General features: G+C 37.0%; 1 protein-coding gene across 2 annotated transcripts in view; it reads right to left on the bottom strand.

Moving 5' to 3' along the window:
• Positions 1-9,106: 9,106 nt before the first annotated feature.
• LOC108513973 (NF-X1-type zinc finger protein NFXL1-like) overlaps positions 9,107-20,589 on the bottom strand; it is a 20,146-nt gene continuing 8,663 nt past the window's right edge. For both annotated transcript variants that reach the window (XM_017849958.1, XM_017849959.1), the window contains exons 2-5: positions 16,834-16,938; positions 13,698-13,784; positions 12,972-13,025; positions 9,107-10,211 (exon numbers count right to left, since the gene is read on the bottom strand). In XM_017849958.1, coding sequence (XP_017705447.1) covers positions 10,038-10,211; positions 12,972-13,025; positions 13,698-13,784; positions 16,834-16,911 — 393 coding nt within the window. In that variant the 5' untranslated portion in view covers positions 16,912-16,938 and the 3' untranslated portion in view covers positions 9,107-10,037. The remainder of the gene's footprint in view (positions 10,212-12,971; positions 13,026-13,697; positions 13,785-16,833; positions 16,939-20,589) is intronic.

The raw sequence follows: 20,589 nt of genomic DNA, 5'->3' as shown, positions 1-20,589 counted from the left end.
GTCCTGGAAAACATTCTATGGAAAACCTGCCTGGTCAGTCGAGCCCACACATGAGTCTATGCAGACATCTCCTCCAACCTGTCAAGCCCCAGGAACCTCCTCTAACCTCTCAAGCCCCAGGATCTGAGGACCGATTTTTAGCACAATCTCACACAACAAAACTATTGGGCACCTAATAATAGAAATAAGCGAATGAATGTTTTGACTGTGACAAAAAAAATGGTTTAGCAACTTTTTATAAACGCATTGTTTCTTCTCATTGTCTCAGGGTACTGTCTCAGGGTTATGCCAAAATTAATTTTAAAACTATCTGCTTAAATGTGTCCTTGGACAATAATCATCAGTAAGTCCTAACTTCACCCCCTTTCTGGTAGCGGTCTGACGTTCCTTTACAGTTTTACTTCCATCGATGAGTTACTTTAAATAAAAAGTTAAAATAAAAACTAGAAGCCACAATTCTGCATATGTCAGTCATCGAAGTCTTATACAGGAGTCAGTCCTTGCAGCGCATCGTTCTCAGAAGTTTCCCGCGAGAGGAAAGCTCCACTTTATGAATTGCTGGAACAGTTTCCCTGGGAATACCCAGCCCCGCGGCTTCCCTGCTGAGTTCATAGTCACAGCTCCCAGGGCTCGGTCCCAGGAACGGGAAGCCGTGCAAAAAGCGCGTACACCGCCATCCACTGGCCCCGAGCAGGTAGTACCAGGAGTGGGGCGCCCGCCACGGAAGCTGGGGAACTGGGTCCCAGTAAGATCTGACAAGACACCACCTCCCTTCCGCCCGCACAGCCTGCCCTTTCTGCCTGCAGCTATCGTCACTGGCCGGTCCCGGATTCGGAGCAGCTGGTACCCGCAGTAGCAAGCGGATTCCAGGGCCCTAATGACACCGAAGGAGAGGGGCAGCCGCAAATTAGACCCTCTTCCTGGGGACTCAGGCCAGTAGGGACTGTCCGTGGTGCTCTTCCCTTTCTTTCTCCTCCTGAACGAGAGCCAACGCTGCCCCTTTCCAGGACTGGATCGGAGCCAGCCAAATCCTACAGCACAGAGCCTGCGCCCCCAGCGGCCAGCGCTCCTTTGCCTAGGCAGGTTCACGCCGGAGAAAGTTTGCACGCAGGGACCTACGAGTTCCCAGCACTCTGCAAGAGGGCCAGTTCTGGGATGCCAGCGCTTAGGAAGGGCGAGTGATCCCCAGGCACCAACTGGGGGCCGGGAAACCCAGCGCGAATCCGGGCTTTGGAGGGACCGAGACCCATGCGCGCGCAGTTGGGGAAGGGGGCTTACGTCTGGGGCAGGCAAGGCTGCTGCACAGGCCTTCCAGCCACTGGGCGCCCGTGACGCCGGCGCAGAGAGGAAGCTGTAGATCCCCGAGGGGCTGGCTCCGACAGCTCCATCTGCAGTCTCCCCTGCCGCCAGTGCGCAGCCAAGTCCACTAGACGCGTGGAGGGCACCGTGCGGAGGAAGGACTCCGCAGGAAAGGTGGCATCGCCCTCGGCTTTGGGACCGGGGTCTCTGGATCCAGCCTACTTGAACACTGAAGGAAACCCTGCCCATGACCCTGGGAGGGTCTCGGATGCCGGGCGACCCGGGTGGAGGTCGGGACCAGGGCCGTGCGCCTGGGAACTGGGTGCAGGACGCTGAACGCAGGACTGTCAGAGCGGGAGCTCACCTACGGCCGGGGAAGGAGGTGGCATTGGGCAGAGGAGAGGACGGGGGCGGGAGGGGCTGACCCTGAATTCACCGGGACTAAGAGGCCATAAGACCTGGCTGCAGTAGGACAGCGAATCATCGATCTTACCGGCTTTGGGGACCCGGCTCTGCGGTAGCGCTCTTCCGGAGCGAGGGAAGGATACTGTTTCATGGAGAACAAGTCTCGCTTATTCTTCTGTCCAGTTTTATCTTGGTCGCTTTTCTCTCCTCTACGTGTCCCCCGGGGAGGCACTACGGATGCCTTTCTCCAAGCTCAAGAGAGACAAACTGAACTTTAAGGGCCAGGGGCCCCATATTTTGTCTGCTCTACAGATCCCACCCGCAGACCACACCCTCCCTTCACTCACGTCTCTGGGTCCCACCCATAATAACCCGTAATGACAGATCTTCCGTGTCCCCACCTCTTTGCATTCAAAGAAGTTATTATTCAGGGGCATATGGAAAGCCAGTTTCTGCTGGTCTCCCCCAAAAACTTACACTAAACGAGGGCAGCAGAAAAGGACAGGACGATTAAGTTTAAGTTGTGTAAGAGTGGTTGGGAGCAAAAGAATTACTTTCCTCCAAATTTTCCATACCACATCGAGAGCATTTTCTTTTAACCAGTGAAGCCAATCAAAATTAACTGCAGGCACTGGCAATTAAAGAACAAGTTTATCTCAAAAAAAAGTTTAACGTTTGGAGGGCATTATTTGCATCAGGCACATGAAAACTTGCCTTCTGTTAGGTATGCTGAAGAAACTGCTTTTGCCAGACTGCCTGAGTCTTTGCTGAGGCTGCAGGGACAAGGGAGAACCCCACCCTGACTGCTTCCAAAATCCTAGTTCCTGATTTCCTGCGGAGGGCACCTACAGGTTGAACCTAAAAGGTGAAAAAGTTCCTGTCATTCAAAAGCAGCTACCTTTTCTAAGACAGCGTCAAGGAGGGCACCGGAGACACTCATCACAGTAATTGTAAAGTCCAAGGCAATTGTCAAATGTGGCAAAGAAAGACACTTCTCTGGGTTTTTCTTAGAAATGATTGTTCATCCAATTTCAATCAAGATCTTAATGGAAATTTTGAAAATTACTCATGAGGTTATTGAATAAATCCATCCCCATTATCTAAAGTCAAGTAAAGACAACAAAATATAGGCCAAGCACTTGTTCTTGAAAATTATTGCTGAGAAAATGCACATTTATAAAATGGGGGGAATCAATATTTTGTTTCTGAAGTGAGATCAAATGTAGAAGATATTGCATATGTATAGTAAAATGACTGAAACACTGATTCCATGTCATTCTAACATCAGATTTGTAAACCAGTATCTGACAAATTTAACATAATTCACAATAATTCAGCTCATACTATGTGGCAGGTGTCATACTAAGCACTTTACATGTATTCTTTTAGTTCCACCAACTACTCTGAGGAAGAAGCTATTATTTTATTTTAGAGATAAGAAAGCAGAATCAGGGAGTTGAAGTAACCAGCCTACACAAGCTAGAAAGTAGCTGAGCTGGGACTCCCCCGAGGCAGTGACTTCTGGATTGTGTTCTTACCAAGATACTACCTCATCACACACAATCATCGCAGCGCCAGTCTGGGAATCAAGAACCTAAGAGATGCATCTGACAACTCCACCGTGAGCAAATCACATAGTCTTTCTGGGTCACAGTTAACTCAACCTATAACGTGAGGGTTGGATTCAATTGCTAAGGTTTCTACAGGTATTCTGAGGCCAAGTACAAGTTTCTATTTCATCTCCTTTCTCTTCCACTTTCTGCCCTCTGGTGGAGGTACTACAGGGACTATGAAATTAAAGTAGCTAAGTCAGTGGATTTGAGATAGACAGGGTCACTCAATCTCCCTCACTTTTTCACTTTTCCACTTTTAGTTCCTCTGAGAACTAAAGCTAATTGCATTAATGGTGTAAAATAAACATTTGTTAAACTTCCTTTTAGCAAGAAAACCCAACCAGTTCCAGTTACCAACAGCACCAGAATTAATATATGAGGTATTCTTTGCATGAAGGTAATGATATAAATGAGGGTAAAGATGTTTTATATTCTTTGTAATAAACTTTTAAAATGTCAAGAATCATAAACTATTAGAAGTCTCAAAATATATTCAAACTGATTAGAATATGCAGTGTGCTCAGCTCACAGTAATCTTTAATGACCTATTTGAATTATTCTTTAAAAAAAACTAGCTACATTTGCATTTCAGCTTCAAGTGGCAACCATCATCTAGTTTCTTAAAATAATTTTACAAAAAGAAACATTTCTAGCCTATTGAAACTTTTATTGTCTAGCACTTCAAGCATACATCCAACTAGTTAGATCATTTAAAAGAAAACACACACAAACCTTGAAGAGATTTATGGAAAAATTAAAGGTATTGAATATACCTCAGGAAACGGTGATTTTACAGAGCAAACTTCAGTCACATATCACATTACAGATCAAATTAGTACTTAGTACTACAACTGAAGACAATTTAAGAACAAGAAAGATCTTGGAGAAGCAAGCAGCATCTGAGGATAACAGGCAAGCAGTAGCTAAAACAGATATGCTACCCTATGGCTCATCTATTTAGCTATTCATTCAACTAATATTTATTTTGGGTTTGCTGGCTGCCAGATGAACAACCTAGACAGAGTTCCTGCCCTCACCAAGACTTTCAGTCTTGTGGAATACATTAAACAAATACACAAACATGTAAACTATGAAAAAAATACTTGCAAATAATGTCAGAATAGCTTTGGGGAGTTAGAATGTAATATTTTCAGCTGAGATATAAAGATGCAAAGCCTGCAAAATAAAAAAAAAATAAAAACAGCAAGAAACAGGTAAACTGGAAATTTACCTGTTGCAGAGAGGGGAGAGTTTATTTAGTCGAAAGGGGGAATACAACATACCCATATGTACTATAATACACTCTAACCCACTGATATTTTCAGTATCTGATAAAAGCAATTTGTGTAAATGTTCTGTTTGCTGTACATAGTATTTCTGGGACATCAATCCCCTACTCTAATATATCATAGTAGTCTTGGGAAGGAGGTAATATCTGACCCCGTAAGAAATTTCAAAGGAATTTCATTTGTAGTCCTCTCACACACCTAGTGCTACAGAGGGGTCTCAGACTGCAATTTCACTGCCTAAATATGCCCCTACCTTTGGTCAGCATCCCATCCAGTCCTCCCAGGGATGGAACACCCTCAATGACAGTAACCATATGCACAAAAACTGAGATGCCTCACTTCACAACAGAATTTTTTTCTGATTTGTGAATCAATTTGAGATGTCTTAAAAGTTACGAGGTAAAGTCACATATCTATATTATTGTGGCTAACCTGTTCTATGTGCCAATCACTTCATAAAGTGACATATAATTTTCTAGGTTTTTCATTCTTGAAACAAATCTAGTTTCCTTTGTCATAAAATGAGAAGTGTAATAGGCTCACCTGATATGGCTGTTATGAGGATTACACATAGCAAGTGCTTTAAAATAGTTGTAGACACATAATAGGTAAAACTTATTGGGCACTTACTGTTAATTTCTTATTGTCACCATTTTACAGAAGAAACTGAGGCTTACAAACTTAAACAGCTTGCCTAAGATCTCACAAGTAGAAAGTGGTAGAAGCAGAATTGGAGCCTAAAAAATTTGGGACCACAAACCAATCCTTACCTTCTGTAGCAATTATTAAGAGAAGACCATGATGAAAATGTCCAAGGAGTTTACATCTTAGAATACACTCTGAATTTTCATTCACCCAATAAATATTTACTGAGCACTGTGGTAGGTTAGTGTCCCCCGACTATTCCCTGCCAAATTAATGTCTACCCAGAACCTCAGAATGTCACCTTCCTTCTGTGGAAATAAGGGCTTTACAGATATAATTTGTTATATCTTGGTTTGGGATTTCTGGCCACCTAAACTGTGAGAGAATAAATTTCTGTTGTTTGAAGTCACTCATGTACAGTATTAGTTACAGCAGCCCTAGGAAACAAATACTAGCATCTACTATGTGGCCAGGCATGCTTCTCTACTCTGAGGTTATAGTAATAAATGAAACTGCACTCCTGCCCTCATGAAGTTTACATTCCAGGGAAGGAGGTAGATAATAAACAGACACTTAATATGAGGACAGGTACTAGTTAGTGCTATGAGGAAAAAGTATTGTGAGTAGAGGATGATCAGATGAAAGTGACTGGGGGGGGCTTTGGAAATATTAGGTGATATATTAAGAGAATACATATATGGGATACAGGGGTGTTAACTCAAATGAATCTGGACTGTGGAGTTTCAAACTGCATATAATCCTTCACAGCATGACTTAAATTACTAATTGGAAACTTACCAAGAACAGAAGCTTAGTAAGCAATAGACCTGAGCTTATTCAATATGCCAAGATTCTAAAATATATAAAAAATGGCTTCACAGGTGGATACCTGGTTTTGCTTGTCTAAGTCACTGGAGATCAGAGGGCCTCTCAGTTCCTCCCACTACTCCCAAATTCTCGCATCTCTTCTAGGAAGTAGTAGCTAGTACTTGGCTTCTTCTTCACCCTGGAAGCTCCCCAGCCTGCCTCATAAGCCTTGGGTCTTAGAGTGGTCTAAACACTGCCACTCTTTAATAAAGACAGCAACTTCCACAGACCCAAGAAGAGACAGAGCTATCTCATGTCAACTCTAGCTCTACAGCTTAGACATCTGCTTCAGTTCCCAACATCCAAGGACAGGCAGACATTAACAGCTAGAGTCACCTGGGTCCTCAGAGGTTCTTTTTACAGGCTTCCCTTTACTGTCCTGTACCTGGTCCTATACCAAAATTTATATAGGTATATAGGACAAAAATTTTGTCCTATCGCAAAAATTTTGGCTACTGCTGCACCTTTAGTGTTCTTGGTTTAACACCCAACTAATCCTTTGTTCTTCTGGAGATCAGCATACAGCATCTCCCACTGTTTTAATAATCTTGATTATAAAAGGATGGATGAGGTCCAAGCATCCTAAAAAGTCACCCTTGGCAGTGGGCTAGATCCCCCACATGGGTGGCCCTTCTTTTCTACGGCTCTCTTGGCCTGGCTTAATCTTCACCTGTTTGCTTATGTGGAAGAACCCGCAACACAGACCATATGCATAGTGAGGACAGAGTCTTCTACTAAGTTATCACTGTGCCAGGTATCTAGGCAAAGAAAAAAAATATTTCTCAAAGAAAATGGAACACTTTAAAATAAATCTCTTCAAATTTTGTCTTAAATAGTATACCTATTTCCAAATAAAGTCTGTTTCTGGTATTACTCATGAGCATTTAAAATAACATGAAGAGCCAAAAAATTCTTATATGTCATCTCTCTCTAAACACTAGCACAGAGATTAATCTGTATTTAAAATTTTTAACCTTCATAGCCATTAAGTTCAAGCGTCATAATTTCTTTATAGAAGGCAAATGTTTGCACTGCTTTGCCTCAGTAAAATTTCTTTGACAATTTCAGTAGCAATTATACTTATTTGAGATTGTTTTCATTTAATTTAGATGTGAAATTGACTGAAAAACCAACACTGTTTGTCAATTCCTAAAGGTGTTTAAACTGAAAAACTAAGATTTCAACATACATATTCCACAAATTTCAAATAGGAAGCTAATACACTTTGTTAATGCCACAAGTAAGTAGGAAAACAAGACCATCACATTCACAATCTTAGGCCATTGTTAGTGGCTATTTGGTAAATTTTTCCATTCCTTCTCTAATTTGCTCAGATTGAAGCTAAAAGGACAATATGCGTTACTTTATTTCCCTCAGAACAAATCAGTATAACTACTTAGATAAAACTTAACTTGTCCCTGCACCATTATAGTCTTTTCTCCGTATTGTAGCCAGCGGTCCCTAAAAAAAAAAAAAACAACAACAAAAAAAGGCTCTTCCTTGTTTAACGCTTTCCAGTGCTGTCCACTGCAACTGAAATGCAACCTAAATTTCTTACCCTGGTCTATCAAGCATGACATAAACTGGCCTAGACATATCCTCCTTTCAATTTAAATTTCATTAGGCTCCAGCTACACCAGCCCTTCTTTCTGCTCCTCAGGTGTGCCAAGCACTTCCCAACCTGGGGACTCTGTACTTAATGCTTTCTCTCGTATAGATTTTTCACAGATCTTCAAATGGAGGTCATTCAGGTCACGGCTCAAATGTCCCCATCTCAGAGGGATTTTACCATTCTAAGTTAGCCAGTGTCCTTGTACCCCCTACTTCCACCACATTCTATACCACTCCTCTTATTTTCTTGAATACCACTTACCACACATTAAATCATGTTCATTTTTTATGTCTATTGCCTGCCTGTGCTTGTCTGTGCCTTAGCAATATAGGAGGAAAGATCACCATTATCTCCAGAACATAGAAAGTTCCTGACATATAGGAAACACATCTGTTGATTGAATAAGTGAAGGAATAGTTGTGTGACTTTGGGTAAATTAATTATGTTCTGAGCTAGCCAAAAAGATGAAAAAACAACAAACAACTTCATACAGCATTCATTCAGTCTCCTTCCTCTGCTCTTAAATTCTTTTCCCCCAATTAGGAAAAAAAAAAAAAAATTAGCAAGTACAGAAGCCCTACAAACAACAGATATGAACTAGGTCTCATGTTCACTTAATAGGCCAAGATTCTGGCATAGATGGAAATGACTTTCCATGTAGACACCCGGTTATTCCCTTAACACTCAACTTTTAGTTAGTGCAGGTAATAACTTGAGTGTAGTGTATCTGATTTAGAGCTTCTGAAATGCCAGCCCTGTAATTCTACCACTGGGAAAGGTTAACAATTCTAAAATCAAAACACCTATGAAGAAAGGAATGACTGTCCTTTAATTCTGGACACCAGCTAATACTTAGGGCCAGGTGTGGAGGCTCACGCCTGTAATCCCAGCACTTTGGGAGGATGAAGCAGGCAAATCACTTGAGGCTAGGAGTTCGAGACCGGCCTGGCCAACGTGGCAAAACCCCATCTCTACTAAAAATACAAAAAAAAAAAAAATTAGCTGGGTTTGGTGGCACATGCCTATAATCCTCACTACTTGGGAGGCTGAGGCACAAGAATCACTTGAACCCAGAAGGTGGAGGTTGCAGTGAACTGAGATCACGCCACTGCACTCCAGCCTGTGCAACAGAGTGGGAAAAAAAAAAAAAAAAAGAATATGACACTAAATTTTGAATTAGATCCAGCAAAATTTTAAAATCCTACTTCCTACTTCTGCTTAAAACACATTTCTAACACTTTTAGATATTTTTAGGTATACATCAATGAATGTCTTTCACATGAAGTATTAGAATTTTATACATTGACACTAATGCCTAACTTAAAATTATAGGCTCCTGAATATTTTAGCTAATAATAAATATTCTAGATTACAAATTTGGTATGAAAAATTTTAATGTAAACATTAATCATATAAATTAAATAGTAAAACTATTTGAAAGGAATTATCATTCAAACAGATTTGACTTACTGATATTTCTCCATTTGTTTTCATAAGAACTGATTATTTTCAGCTGAAATCTATTTAAGATTGTGGTAAAGAGAAATGACATTAAAGTACATAAAGCTCATAAGCCCTGTTATCAGCACATATTCTTTATAAATACTCATTTTCCTTTTATTCTTATTTTTAAAAGACACATACAAGTTTTACGAAACATGCCAACTTCAGTGAAAAGCTTCTTACATAAGAAATAGCCACATGTGAGGAATCTAGCTTGGTATTTGTTGAAAATAACTATATACTCTGAAGAACAAGCCACATGACATTTATTGACAAAAATTCTTCACTAATAAACCAACATCTGAAATCTAATTATATACCTTCGTGTAACAATTTAAGAGGCCTGTTAGAGAATCACTTTTTTAAAAAAGTACAAAGTTAACAGGATCAAGAAAAGTACTCTATAATACGTAACCAAAACATTAAGAAATATTTCTCTTACTACACATATGGCTCAGTTTCATCTGAACTATTTTTTAAAGTGTTGGTTTGAAATGTTAAATGAAAAAACTAAGTTAGTATAAGGAAGTCCAATGAAAAAAAACACATGTTACTCTGCCTCTAAGCCTTATGAAATATTTTACAATTTCAGTCATGCTTTCACTTTAAACAGTGTTATACTGCCCTTTCTAGTATACTAATTAAGATAAAGTTTAACATTCTGTCCTTCTAACAACAGCTGAAAGAGAATACAGAGATGAATGTAAATATATATCATGTTCTATAATATACATTTTCTAATATTTCAAATTTAACAACTTATCTAAATCCAATCTGAGTTATATTAAAAGATAGAAACTTTTTTTAATTGACATCATGGGTGATGTACCATGCAAACACCACAACCACAGCTCCACACACTGAAAGGAGATAATATTTATGTTTTTGCCATAGTGATAGCTCCACTGCCACTTCATCTCTTTTCCTGTTCTTCTTCCGACGACCCTTCAGTCTGTTTTCAAAAGCTTCTAGTTCAGCCTAAATAAAAATAGCATCATTTTAATAAATTCAATGCATATGTTGATTTGAAACTTTCCATTCACATAAAAATCAATTTGGGTAATGTTTTAATAGTAATGATATATAGTCAATATGTTGATTTGAGTTTTAAAACACCACTCTCCACCACTGATTGTATTCAACAAATTCAGGGTTTATGTAAGCAGAAAGGAGACTGGGAGATAACAGAAGAGACTATTTCAAACTGTAGGGCTGACTATGACACTAAATATTAAAATGTCTGATTAGGCCGGGCACAGTGGCTCACGCCTATAATCCCAGCACTTTGGGAGGCCGAGGCGTGAGGGTCACAAGGGTCAGGAGATCGAGACCATCCTGGCTAACACGGTGAAACCCCGTCTCTACTAAAAACACAAAAAATTAGCCGGGCATGGTGGCGGGTGCCTGTAGTCCCAGCTACTCGGGAGGCTGAGGCAGGAGAATGGCATGAACCCGGGAGGCGGAGCTTGCAGTGAGCCAAGATCCCGCCACTGCACTCCAGCCTGGGCGACAGAGAGACACTCCATCTCAAAAAAATAAAAATAAAAAATGAAATAAAATGTCTTATTAAATCAGGGTGCTCTAAAATATACACACTGGTCTTATACACTGACACCATTATACTTCAATCCAATTATTATAGAACTGGCATTCTACAAAGCTTCTAGCAAGTGCTGTGATGCCTAGTGAGAATGAAGATACCTATAATTCTAGTTGTTTACAATGCATGCAATAAACATTAGTGGCTTTTAAGAAAGAAATTCAAGTGAGTAAAGAGAAAAAAGCTGCCAGAACTCGATTCTTCTCTATACATTTTTTTAAAAGACATTTTTTAAAAATAGTAAAAATTCTTCACAGGAAAAAATTATTCACGCTTTAAAATCAAAATGACTATTTTAGACATAAACATTTTAAACTAGTACTAAAAGAAGATAACTGAATTGCATTCAATATCAAATGTGGATTTTTATCCTACTGCTAAGTACTTATTAAACTTTTATACATAATAATGTAATGTAATATGCTATAGTACATAATTAAGACAATAGTTAAAATATGTATATATTTAATAATATCCACATAAAACTTTGTAAATGGTTATTTAACAGGAGGAAATGTAAACTTTAGTTCACATATTCATTACTGTGGCCATAAACCACACTTGAAAAAGATCTAATAATAAACTTAGTTTAATACAAAGTGGCATTCTTCAATGAGCCAAAATGTCAGACTACTCCCAAGTGGTTAGTTTCAGACATATAGAAAAATGTCAAAACATCTTAAAAGCAGGCAAACTTGAGGACTACAGACACAATAAAATAACTGAGGGTTAAGTGGTGACTCACAGTCACCAAGTATATATTATGTGCTGTATACAGTGATCCCTCAGTATCTGTAGGAAATTGGCTCTAGGATCCCCTTGGATATAAAAATCTGAGGATGATCAAGTCTCTATATAAATAGTGCAGGATTTGCAAATACCATACAAACATCTTCCTGTATACTTTAAATCACTCTAGATTTCCTATTACATTCCTATAACAATGTAAATGCTACATAAATAGGTGTTACACTGTATTTTAAAATGTGTATTATTTTTTATTTATTTTTTTACTTGTTTTGAAAAAAATTTTCGATCTGTGGTTGGTTGAACTCACAGATGCAGAACATACATATACTAAGGACTGATTATATTCTGCTTAAAGAGTCAGTAAACAGAGAATGTATTTAAGATTTTCATCCATGACGCAAAGGGAATAAGGAGAAAACATACTAAACTATTCTTAATAACTTAATCTCCTAGGATTCCAGCCAACTTATGTTTTACTCTATTAGCTCTGATAACTTATTTTGGGGATATCAGGCAAAGCAACTTTACAGAACCATAAAATCTCAAAGGTCATCTTGGCCAACCATTATTTACTACATGAATTGCTTCTAATGTTCCTAATTGTTCTAATCGTTCCTACAACTCATCAAAGTTTGAATTTCCTTATTCATGCAAATCATGCAAGTTTCAATCTCATCATTCATAAAGGCAGTAGTTTAGTATGCAATATAATCTGATAAGTATAAAGCATTTCAAGATACAAACTGACAAATAATAATAAAAAGTTATACATCACTATTAGAAAGTCAAGCCACTCACTGAAGTATATGATCAATAAAGTAAATACTTAAACAGGGAGTATCGGGAATGTACTTGTTATCTTGGTAACAACAAAAAACAGGTTATAATCCTGTATTTAAAGGTCTACTAGGGAAATATGGGAACGTATTATTAAAATAAATGTACTGATTAGTAGACGGCACTTATTTGTTACAGGTGGTCTGCAAGTCAGTAAAATAGAACTCAAATACTTTTAGACAAGTAAACTCAAGGTCTCCAGAAGATGCCTTATAATGGTGATGATTCGCTCACTCTCACTCCCCAGCCAAAGGAGGAATTAAAATTCTTCTGGCTGAAGTATGAATGATATTGGCAAGAAAGTAAATTGGAAATACAAAAAAAAAAAAAAAAAAAAATTGGGGAATACATGAGATCTCATACCGTCTCAGAGTTTCAGTATACTTAAAGTGAACTTAGTAGATGGCTCATTTTCGTTTTACAAGAACTATGTTATTTTTCAGTTCACAATACAGACTAGCCCTTAGTTTGACCTTGGAACATACCCTGTGTTTGCACAAAATCTAGCAATGATGCTAAGAGACATAAATCTGGGTATTTTGTTTGGTTACCTGTTGTCTTCGTTTTTCTTCTTCAAAAGCAGCTTTGGCTTCTGCTTCTTTTATCTGTTTATACACATTCAAAAGTCAATTTACAATTTAGTCATCACATTTTATATGGAATTTTAACATCTACCCATATCAACTTTAAGGAGCTTGAAATCATTTAAAGAAACGTAAATGCTATACTGAGACAAGATTTTACCAAGGCACTATCTAATAAACTGAAGGTGGTGATGGGTAGCGTGTTATACCTTATATGAATATTTCAGCTTAACAAGTAATATCGATATTACAGAGTTAAAACATTGTAACAACAAATTTTAAAATTGCCTTTTTTCCTCTTTGCTATATTAAGAATCTAGAATTAATTATTAAATACTGTTGTTTCTCTAGAGTTAAATTTATCTCAAATGTGTTATCATGGAAGGGAACCCTTACTTTTAAACAAAATCAAGAGATCACTGATTGGGTCAATGGAGGGAAACAGTAACACTAGAGATAACCCAAGCAGCAAAGAATCTCAAAATCTTGTAGTGGGCATAGAAGACGAAAAGTCTTGATATACACTAGGCAATGAAAATCCCAATCTGCCATTCAAAATAGGCCTATAAAACTAGGCTTTTATTATAAAGGCAAAAAAAATGAGATTTCAAGTTGTTTTTAATAAGCACACAAATACACAAAATAAGAAGGAAAGGCCACTAGCCTTTAAAATGATATTTAACGAGACATTACCTCAGATGCTTTCCGCTTCATTTCCTTGCACATTGTGTCACATTCTATTGAAACCTGATTTTCACGTACTTTGTTGCATTGCAATTCCTATAAACAACCCAATTTTCAAATTTTAAATGATTTTCCCCTCAAAGTCCTGTCTGCCATAAAAAAGCAAAGTTTATCTAATAGCTTAAGGTTGTAAGTATTATTTGATGTGACTTAATATTTAATGATGATATGGTTGCAAGCATTAAATATCTGGTTCAAATAGTGATTACTCTCTTATTTTCTCTTAACTTAAAAAAGATAATACCATAAAAATTTTTTAAATCCACTTAATAATTACTATATGCCACTATCAGACTTAGCTCCAATGTTGTTTTTCTTCTTTACTTTTCTTTATTGTTTGTTATTCTTATAAAATGTCCAGGGAATACAAGGTTCTACAAAAGTGCTGTCCAACAGAGCTTCCTGGTATGTGTGTGGGATGGATATGTTATAAATCTGCATTAGTCCACAGAGTAGCACTAGCCACATATGGCTACTGAGCACTTGAAATGTCGGTGGTGAAACTGAGGAACCAAATTTTTAATATTATTTTATGCTAATTCATTACAATTTGCATTTAAATATCCACAAGGGACTAGTGGCTACCATCTCAGATAGTGCAGCTCTACAGAGTTTTCTAGGGAGCTACAAATTTTTCTCTTGACTGTTAAACTTTTTTTCTTTTAAGTATAGATGAAAATTGTTCTAAAGCTTATGTTGGCACCTCACTACCTCCTTAATGAAAGAACACTGATCTACTGTTTTTGATGTGTTGACATCAAAACTATGACCAATTTCTGTACTATGACAGAATAAAACAATGACCTACTGAGTAGAAGAGTGGTCTTTATATTAGTCTTAGACTGCCTTTTGTAGTATGTTTATCTATCTTTTATTCATTCATTTATTGCTGCCAGTGTCACTTTTACTCTCAGTATATCTAATTTGTATCAGTTTCTCCTGTCTCACCAGAACCTCAGACTCTAGTTTTTTGTTCAAATCTACCACAGCTTAGACATGAGATTACCAAATCCTGAGTAAAGTGTGTTTAGTGAAAGCATTTTATAGCATGGAATTTTATTACTTGGATGGTTTTTTTTTTGTTTTTTTTTTTTTTATTCCTTAGTTCTTCGTTTTTGGCTCAATTTAGTGATAAACAGTCTTTTCCTCCAAAGACAGTCCAGACAGAAGAAAATTAACATGAACAAACACTGGAGACAAAAATAAGTATCGTGTGTTTACAGACATTAAGTCCATCAGTCTAGAAGAGGATTTTATTTTTTCTCATTCAGAAGATACTTACAGAGTGCCTATAACATGCTAAACACTATGACAGGGAAATGGAACACAATAAGAAATAAACAGTATAATAATCTGTTAAGTGCTAAATAAGTAACAATAGTAATGGCAGCTACCATTTATTAAACATAGCATTGTTTTAAATGCTATGTAAGCACTACCTCTTTTATTCCTTTCAATAACTCTCTATAAACTCTATTTTACAGATGAGGAAACAAGGTTACAGATACCTAGAATCACAAAGCTCTACGTTATGAATCCAGTACAAAGAAAGTCAAGAGGAAGGAACAGCTAAGCCTTCCCAAGGGAACCTGGGGAAGGAAAACCTTCTCAAATAAGGAAGTGCTTGCAATAAGTATTAGCAGGATTCTAGTCAGCAGAGAGGTAAAGGAAAAAAACATTGTATTTTACATAGAAAAAGAAATATATACATTGCCACAGCCTAAGCTAAGTGAGGGTACAATATATGTATTAGGGCACTTAAGTAACAGATTAACAGAGATGATTGCTAGATGATGAGACTGAACAAGCAGGCAAATGTCTTAGCACAGCCTCCCTGGTATGCCAAGTCTGCATATACCCACACATTTCTTATACAATGCACTTTTTCCATAAGTGATGAAGAGCCATTGAAGAATTTAGAACAGGGAAGTGGTGTGACTAGAGACAAGGAAATGGGTCACGAAGTTGTGGCCAAAGCCCAGGAAAGAGTTGTTCCAAAGTACTAATGGGTGGGTGGCATACGGCACTTGGACAAGACATGAGATTTCAGAGAAAACTTAAGAGACATCTCAGATTAAAAGTGGTTTGACCAAGTATTTATTTTCATGTACAGGTGGTCAATTTAAATTTCTGAAACTTAAAGATTCCACTACCTAAAAGGCCAAGTGTATAAATTTAAATTCAGAAGTTCCCTATCCTAGGAAAACATATCAGAAACTATGAACAAAAATGAAAGGCAAAGGACCTATAAAAGATCCTCAATACATATCCATCACATGGATGAATAAAAGTGAATTTCAAGACATGAAAAAGACAAGCTTTAGGGAATGACAATACAAATAGGAAGGAAAAAAGGAGTTACGACTATAACTGAGATAGGGTAAATCAGAGGTCAAAAAAGTTGGTTTCAAAGGAGTAAGCATTGCCAATAGGGAAGATTAAGGAAACAGAATTAAGAAAAAGACTATCAGGTTACTACATTTTCCTTCGTAAGTTTTGTTGAGCAGTATATAGTTTGTTTCCATCAGGCTTTGTAATCATTAGTTTTTGCCCATTTACTCCTCTGTTATCATCATTTTATCTTAAAATTAGTTCTTTCCAAGTTTAAATGTTATTTTACTTTATAAGGCTATTCATATGAGGTCTTTTTAAGGCAGTATTTTCAAAGGACAATACTGATGGTAAAAAGCATTTCATAAATAATAGCAACAAAGTTAGCCTTAAGCCATTTCTTAAGTGATGAGACATTCTATCCATTACATTGTGTTACCTGTTCAAAGACCTCAAATCTAAAGCACATTGACCAAGAGGGCATTGAACTTGGTTCTAACATAAAAAATAATTTTCCTTTTACTATTAAATTGCAGAAAATTAAATCACCAAAGCTTATTTTTAAAGTAAGTGTTTACTGAACAAGTAGGCTCATTTTAATAATAAAAGGTTCTATTAAGTAAAACCTTAAAATTAAAAGGCAAAACAAAAAAAGCCAAACAACTACCAAAACATATAGACCAAAAAACAAAACAAGAAAACCATACAAAACAATTTATATAGAAAAGTATTTTCAATAACTTAAAATATTTACCTTTTTTATTCTTTTACAAGGACATCTAAGTTTTACCTTCTGGTTGCAATTAAAGGGACATTCACCGGGATGACACATCTCTTTGCATCTATGACCACAAGGAAGCTAAAATAAAATCAAAATAAAGCAATTACATACTTACATCTTGATCATACTCTACCTTCCCCTAAACCCCAACAGTTTTAAGAGAGTCCATCACACAAAGGGTCAATCAATCCTAGCTAATGGGCTAATTTGTAAACTATTTTTTCTTTTAGATTTAAATTATTTTAAATATTTAAAATTATATATATATAATTTAATTAAATTTAATTAAATATTCTCCCCAGCTCCACTCCAACAGTATATCTTACAGCCACCCTTGTAGCTAGTTATAGCCATGTAACTAAGTTCTGGTCAATGAAATGTAAGCAAGTACAGGTGATTCATGCTTCAAATCATTTCAAGAGTATACTTCATGTTCTTCTCTTCCCCATGTGCTGGAAATGATGAAAGCTGGAGCAATAATAGAAACCATGTGCCAAAGAGAGCAGAGTCGCCAGCTGACTTGGATTCATGGGTGAACACATGGAATACAATGACACACCTACCCTCCCTGTATTGCATTGTGGGAAAAAAACAAAAAAGAAAATGCCTTGTCCTTAAGCCATTGTACATTGTGTTACAACTGTTTAGCCTTTTATTCTACAACATTTACCCTTCTGACTACATAGTAAAGCATATCATTTAGGCAGCCAAAACAACTCAGTAATTGCCATGATGTCTATGCTCCGTGTCTTCAATTATTTACTGTCTTCCTATCCTAGTCAAGTGTTAAGATGAATGTTAATGGTCTGTCTATTCAAATCTTATCCACACTTTAAGACATGACTTAAATAACCATAATGGCCTGATATAATCTGTCTATATATAAATAAATAATAGTAGTTAAGTAAGAAATCTGTTTCTAAATTGTTGTAACATTGCTTGTGGTGTCTTGAAATTTTGCAAAAAACAATTTTTTTTAGGTACTTCATATATTTCTCTCTCTCCAACCAAATGTATATAAAATACACTATTTGTTAGGGGTTAAATGTCAAAGTCAAATTATCAGCAACTGAGTCCCAGATTATCTGTTTACTAACTGCAGGATCTTAGGCAAGTCACCTGACTTCTCTGTGTTTCACATGTAAAATTTCACATGTAAAAGAGTATTAGTACTTTATAAAGCTAATACTTTATATATGTGTGAGGATTAAATGAGTTCAGTATATTTAGTTATTATAATAAAAGTTGTTATTATTTTAAGTTCCTTGAGGGCAATGGTCTTACACAGTCATCAACTTACGGTGGTGCAACTTAAAACCATTTTCCAGTTTTACAATGGGTTTAATCAGGACATAAGCCCACTGTAAACCGAGGAACATCTGCATTTCTTTGTGCCTCTCATGTCATAATCCCTAACAAAGATACCTCCCAAATAGTAGAACCCTCAGTAAACATTTAAATTCTCTAATTACTGATCTCTATGATTCACCAGATTGATCTTTCGAACTACTGACTCCACTCACTTTAAGAAATTTAGAATCCTTTTCCTTTGTCTTTAGTCTCTTTCTAATGTGCGACTAGGTTTTTTTGTTCTTTAATTTTTAGCTGAGGCATTCATACTAAAACTAAATTCAGATCACTCACACTGTACACTTCCACTAATCCTACTATAGGGCAGAGAACGGCTATTAATAGAATAAGTCCAGGTATTTCTGAATGATTTCAGTTTTGTTTTTCCCTATATCTAATACTGGACACTGAATACTACTTAACAAGCTCAATATTTATTCATTTTCAAATACTTACCTCACAGAGGTTGTTTCAAGCCTTTGTATTGCTTAATTTCATTCTTACCTTCATTCCTGCCAGTGCCTCTAGCCAGACTTCATAAACATTTGGCATTAGCTTACCACTTATTCTTACTCTCAAAATACATCTCTATATCCTCTTTCCTTAATTAATCTCTAAGGTAATTACATTAGTTATCGTCTCTTAAAAAGTAACTAACCCTTCCACTTCAAATTTATTACATTTTTATTGATACATAATATTTGTACATATTTATAGGGCACACGTAATTTTTTTTATTACACACATAGAATGTGTAATGATCAAGTCAGGGTATTTAAGGGTATTTATCATCTTGAGTATTGATCACTTCTATGTTTTGGGAACATTTCAAGTCCTCTCTTCTAGCTATTTGGAAATATATCTTAATCAACATCACTTTATCCCCTTCCCCCGATTCTTCTCGGCCTCTGATATTTATCATTTAAATCAATGATTGATTCTACAGGAGAAAGTGAAGAGGGAAGCTTATCAGATTCAATAAAGGAAGACCTTTTGAAAACACATAGGATCGTGGCTATATTATAGTGTCATCTTTCACTGTAAACAGTATTCTGTTGCGCTGGGGGCTGATGAAAGGTCAAAAATCACTGGTCTTGATGTTATATCTTTCTGCCTCCTAAAAGACCTCATACTCATCTTCACAATTTCATTGACATCTTCAAAGTCTGTCTTTTCTCTGGCTAGGTCTTCTGCCTTCAATAAATGGTATCTTTTTCTCTCTAAATCCTTCATGTGACCCTGCCACATACTGGTAAAAGTTGTAGAAGACATACATTGGGATGGCTGCCTGGTTCATCATAATTCCCCCAGTAGCCACAGCCATGGCTATGCTACCTATTCTAGTTCCCTGACTGTGGTTGCCTGTGCCAAAAGGAGCCCTTGAATCCATGGTGAGTCTATTAAGTTTTCTGTCTTGGGAATCTAAAAACTTAAAAGAGTGAGATGGTGGTTTAAGTAGTCATCTCACTGTAAAGTCCCCTTAGGCTGCAGAGATCCTGCCTTTCCCAAAGCTTGACTGTACAGCATTTCCTTCAGGATCTGTGAATTACTCCCCAGTGTCTTCCAAATGCTCCCCACAATGTCTTCTCTCTCCTTTTTTTTTCCATAAGTAAGCTAAAATTGATTCTGCAATTTGCAACTAGGAAAACTGAAACTCATCTAGGTGTACTGTGCTGGTATCCAACATACGTCCCACGGGCAAAAGTAATACCTCTAATCCTGAAAACGTATTCAAACTCACTAGTAACCGGAGAATGTAAATTAAAACCACAATGAGATGCAAAAGACTGGCAAAATAAAAAATGCTGACCACACAAAATGTTGGTAGGGATGTGAAAGAGCAAGAACTTTCATCAATGGAAAGTTGAAAAACTTTCTGATACTTTTCAGTAACTGGAAAAGTTACCAATTATAAACGGATACAACCATTTTGGAAATCAATTTGATATTATTAAAGTCAAAATTAAACATTCCCTATGACCAAGCAATTACACTACTGCATGCCTACAGAAATCTGTGCACATTATGTACCAGGTTGCAAAAGCAAGAATGTTCACAGCAGTATTTTTGATAACAACCCCAGTTGGAAATTATTCAAATGTCCACCCACAGTAAAACAAATAAATTATAGTGTACTCATACAATGGAATCAATGGACTACAGCTATATGCAATTAAAAATGACAAACATACATAAGCAAGTCACAAAAGTGCTACTTTTAAATTTTTTTTTTTTTTTTTTGAGTACAGGAGGACTGTTTATTTTAGGTACACGTCAGCTCAGTGGATTCGCATCCAAAAGCTGAGCATTAAACAGACACAGAGCGGGGTTTTGTAAGTGGACTTACAATAAATAAAACCAAAGCAGCTAATCATATGA

Source organism: Rhinopithecus bieti, unplaced genomic scaffold, assembly GCF_001698545.2.
Source record: "Rhinopithecus bieti isolate Rb0 unplaced genomic scaffold, ASM169854v2 scaffold_33213, whole genome shotgun sequence".
Lineage (NCBI taxonomy): Eukaryota > Metazoa > Chordata > Mammalia > Primates > Cercopithecidae > Rhinopithecus > Rhinopithecus bieti.
This window is presented reverse-complemented; position numbering and strand designations above follow the sequence as displayed.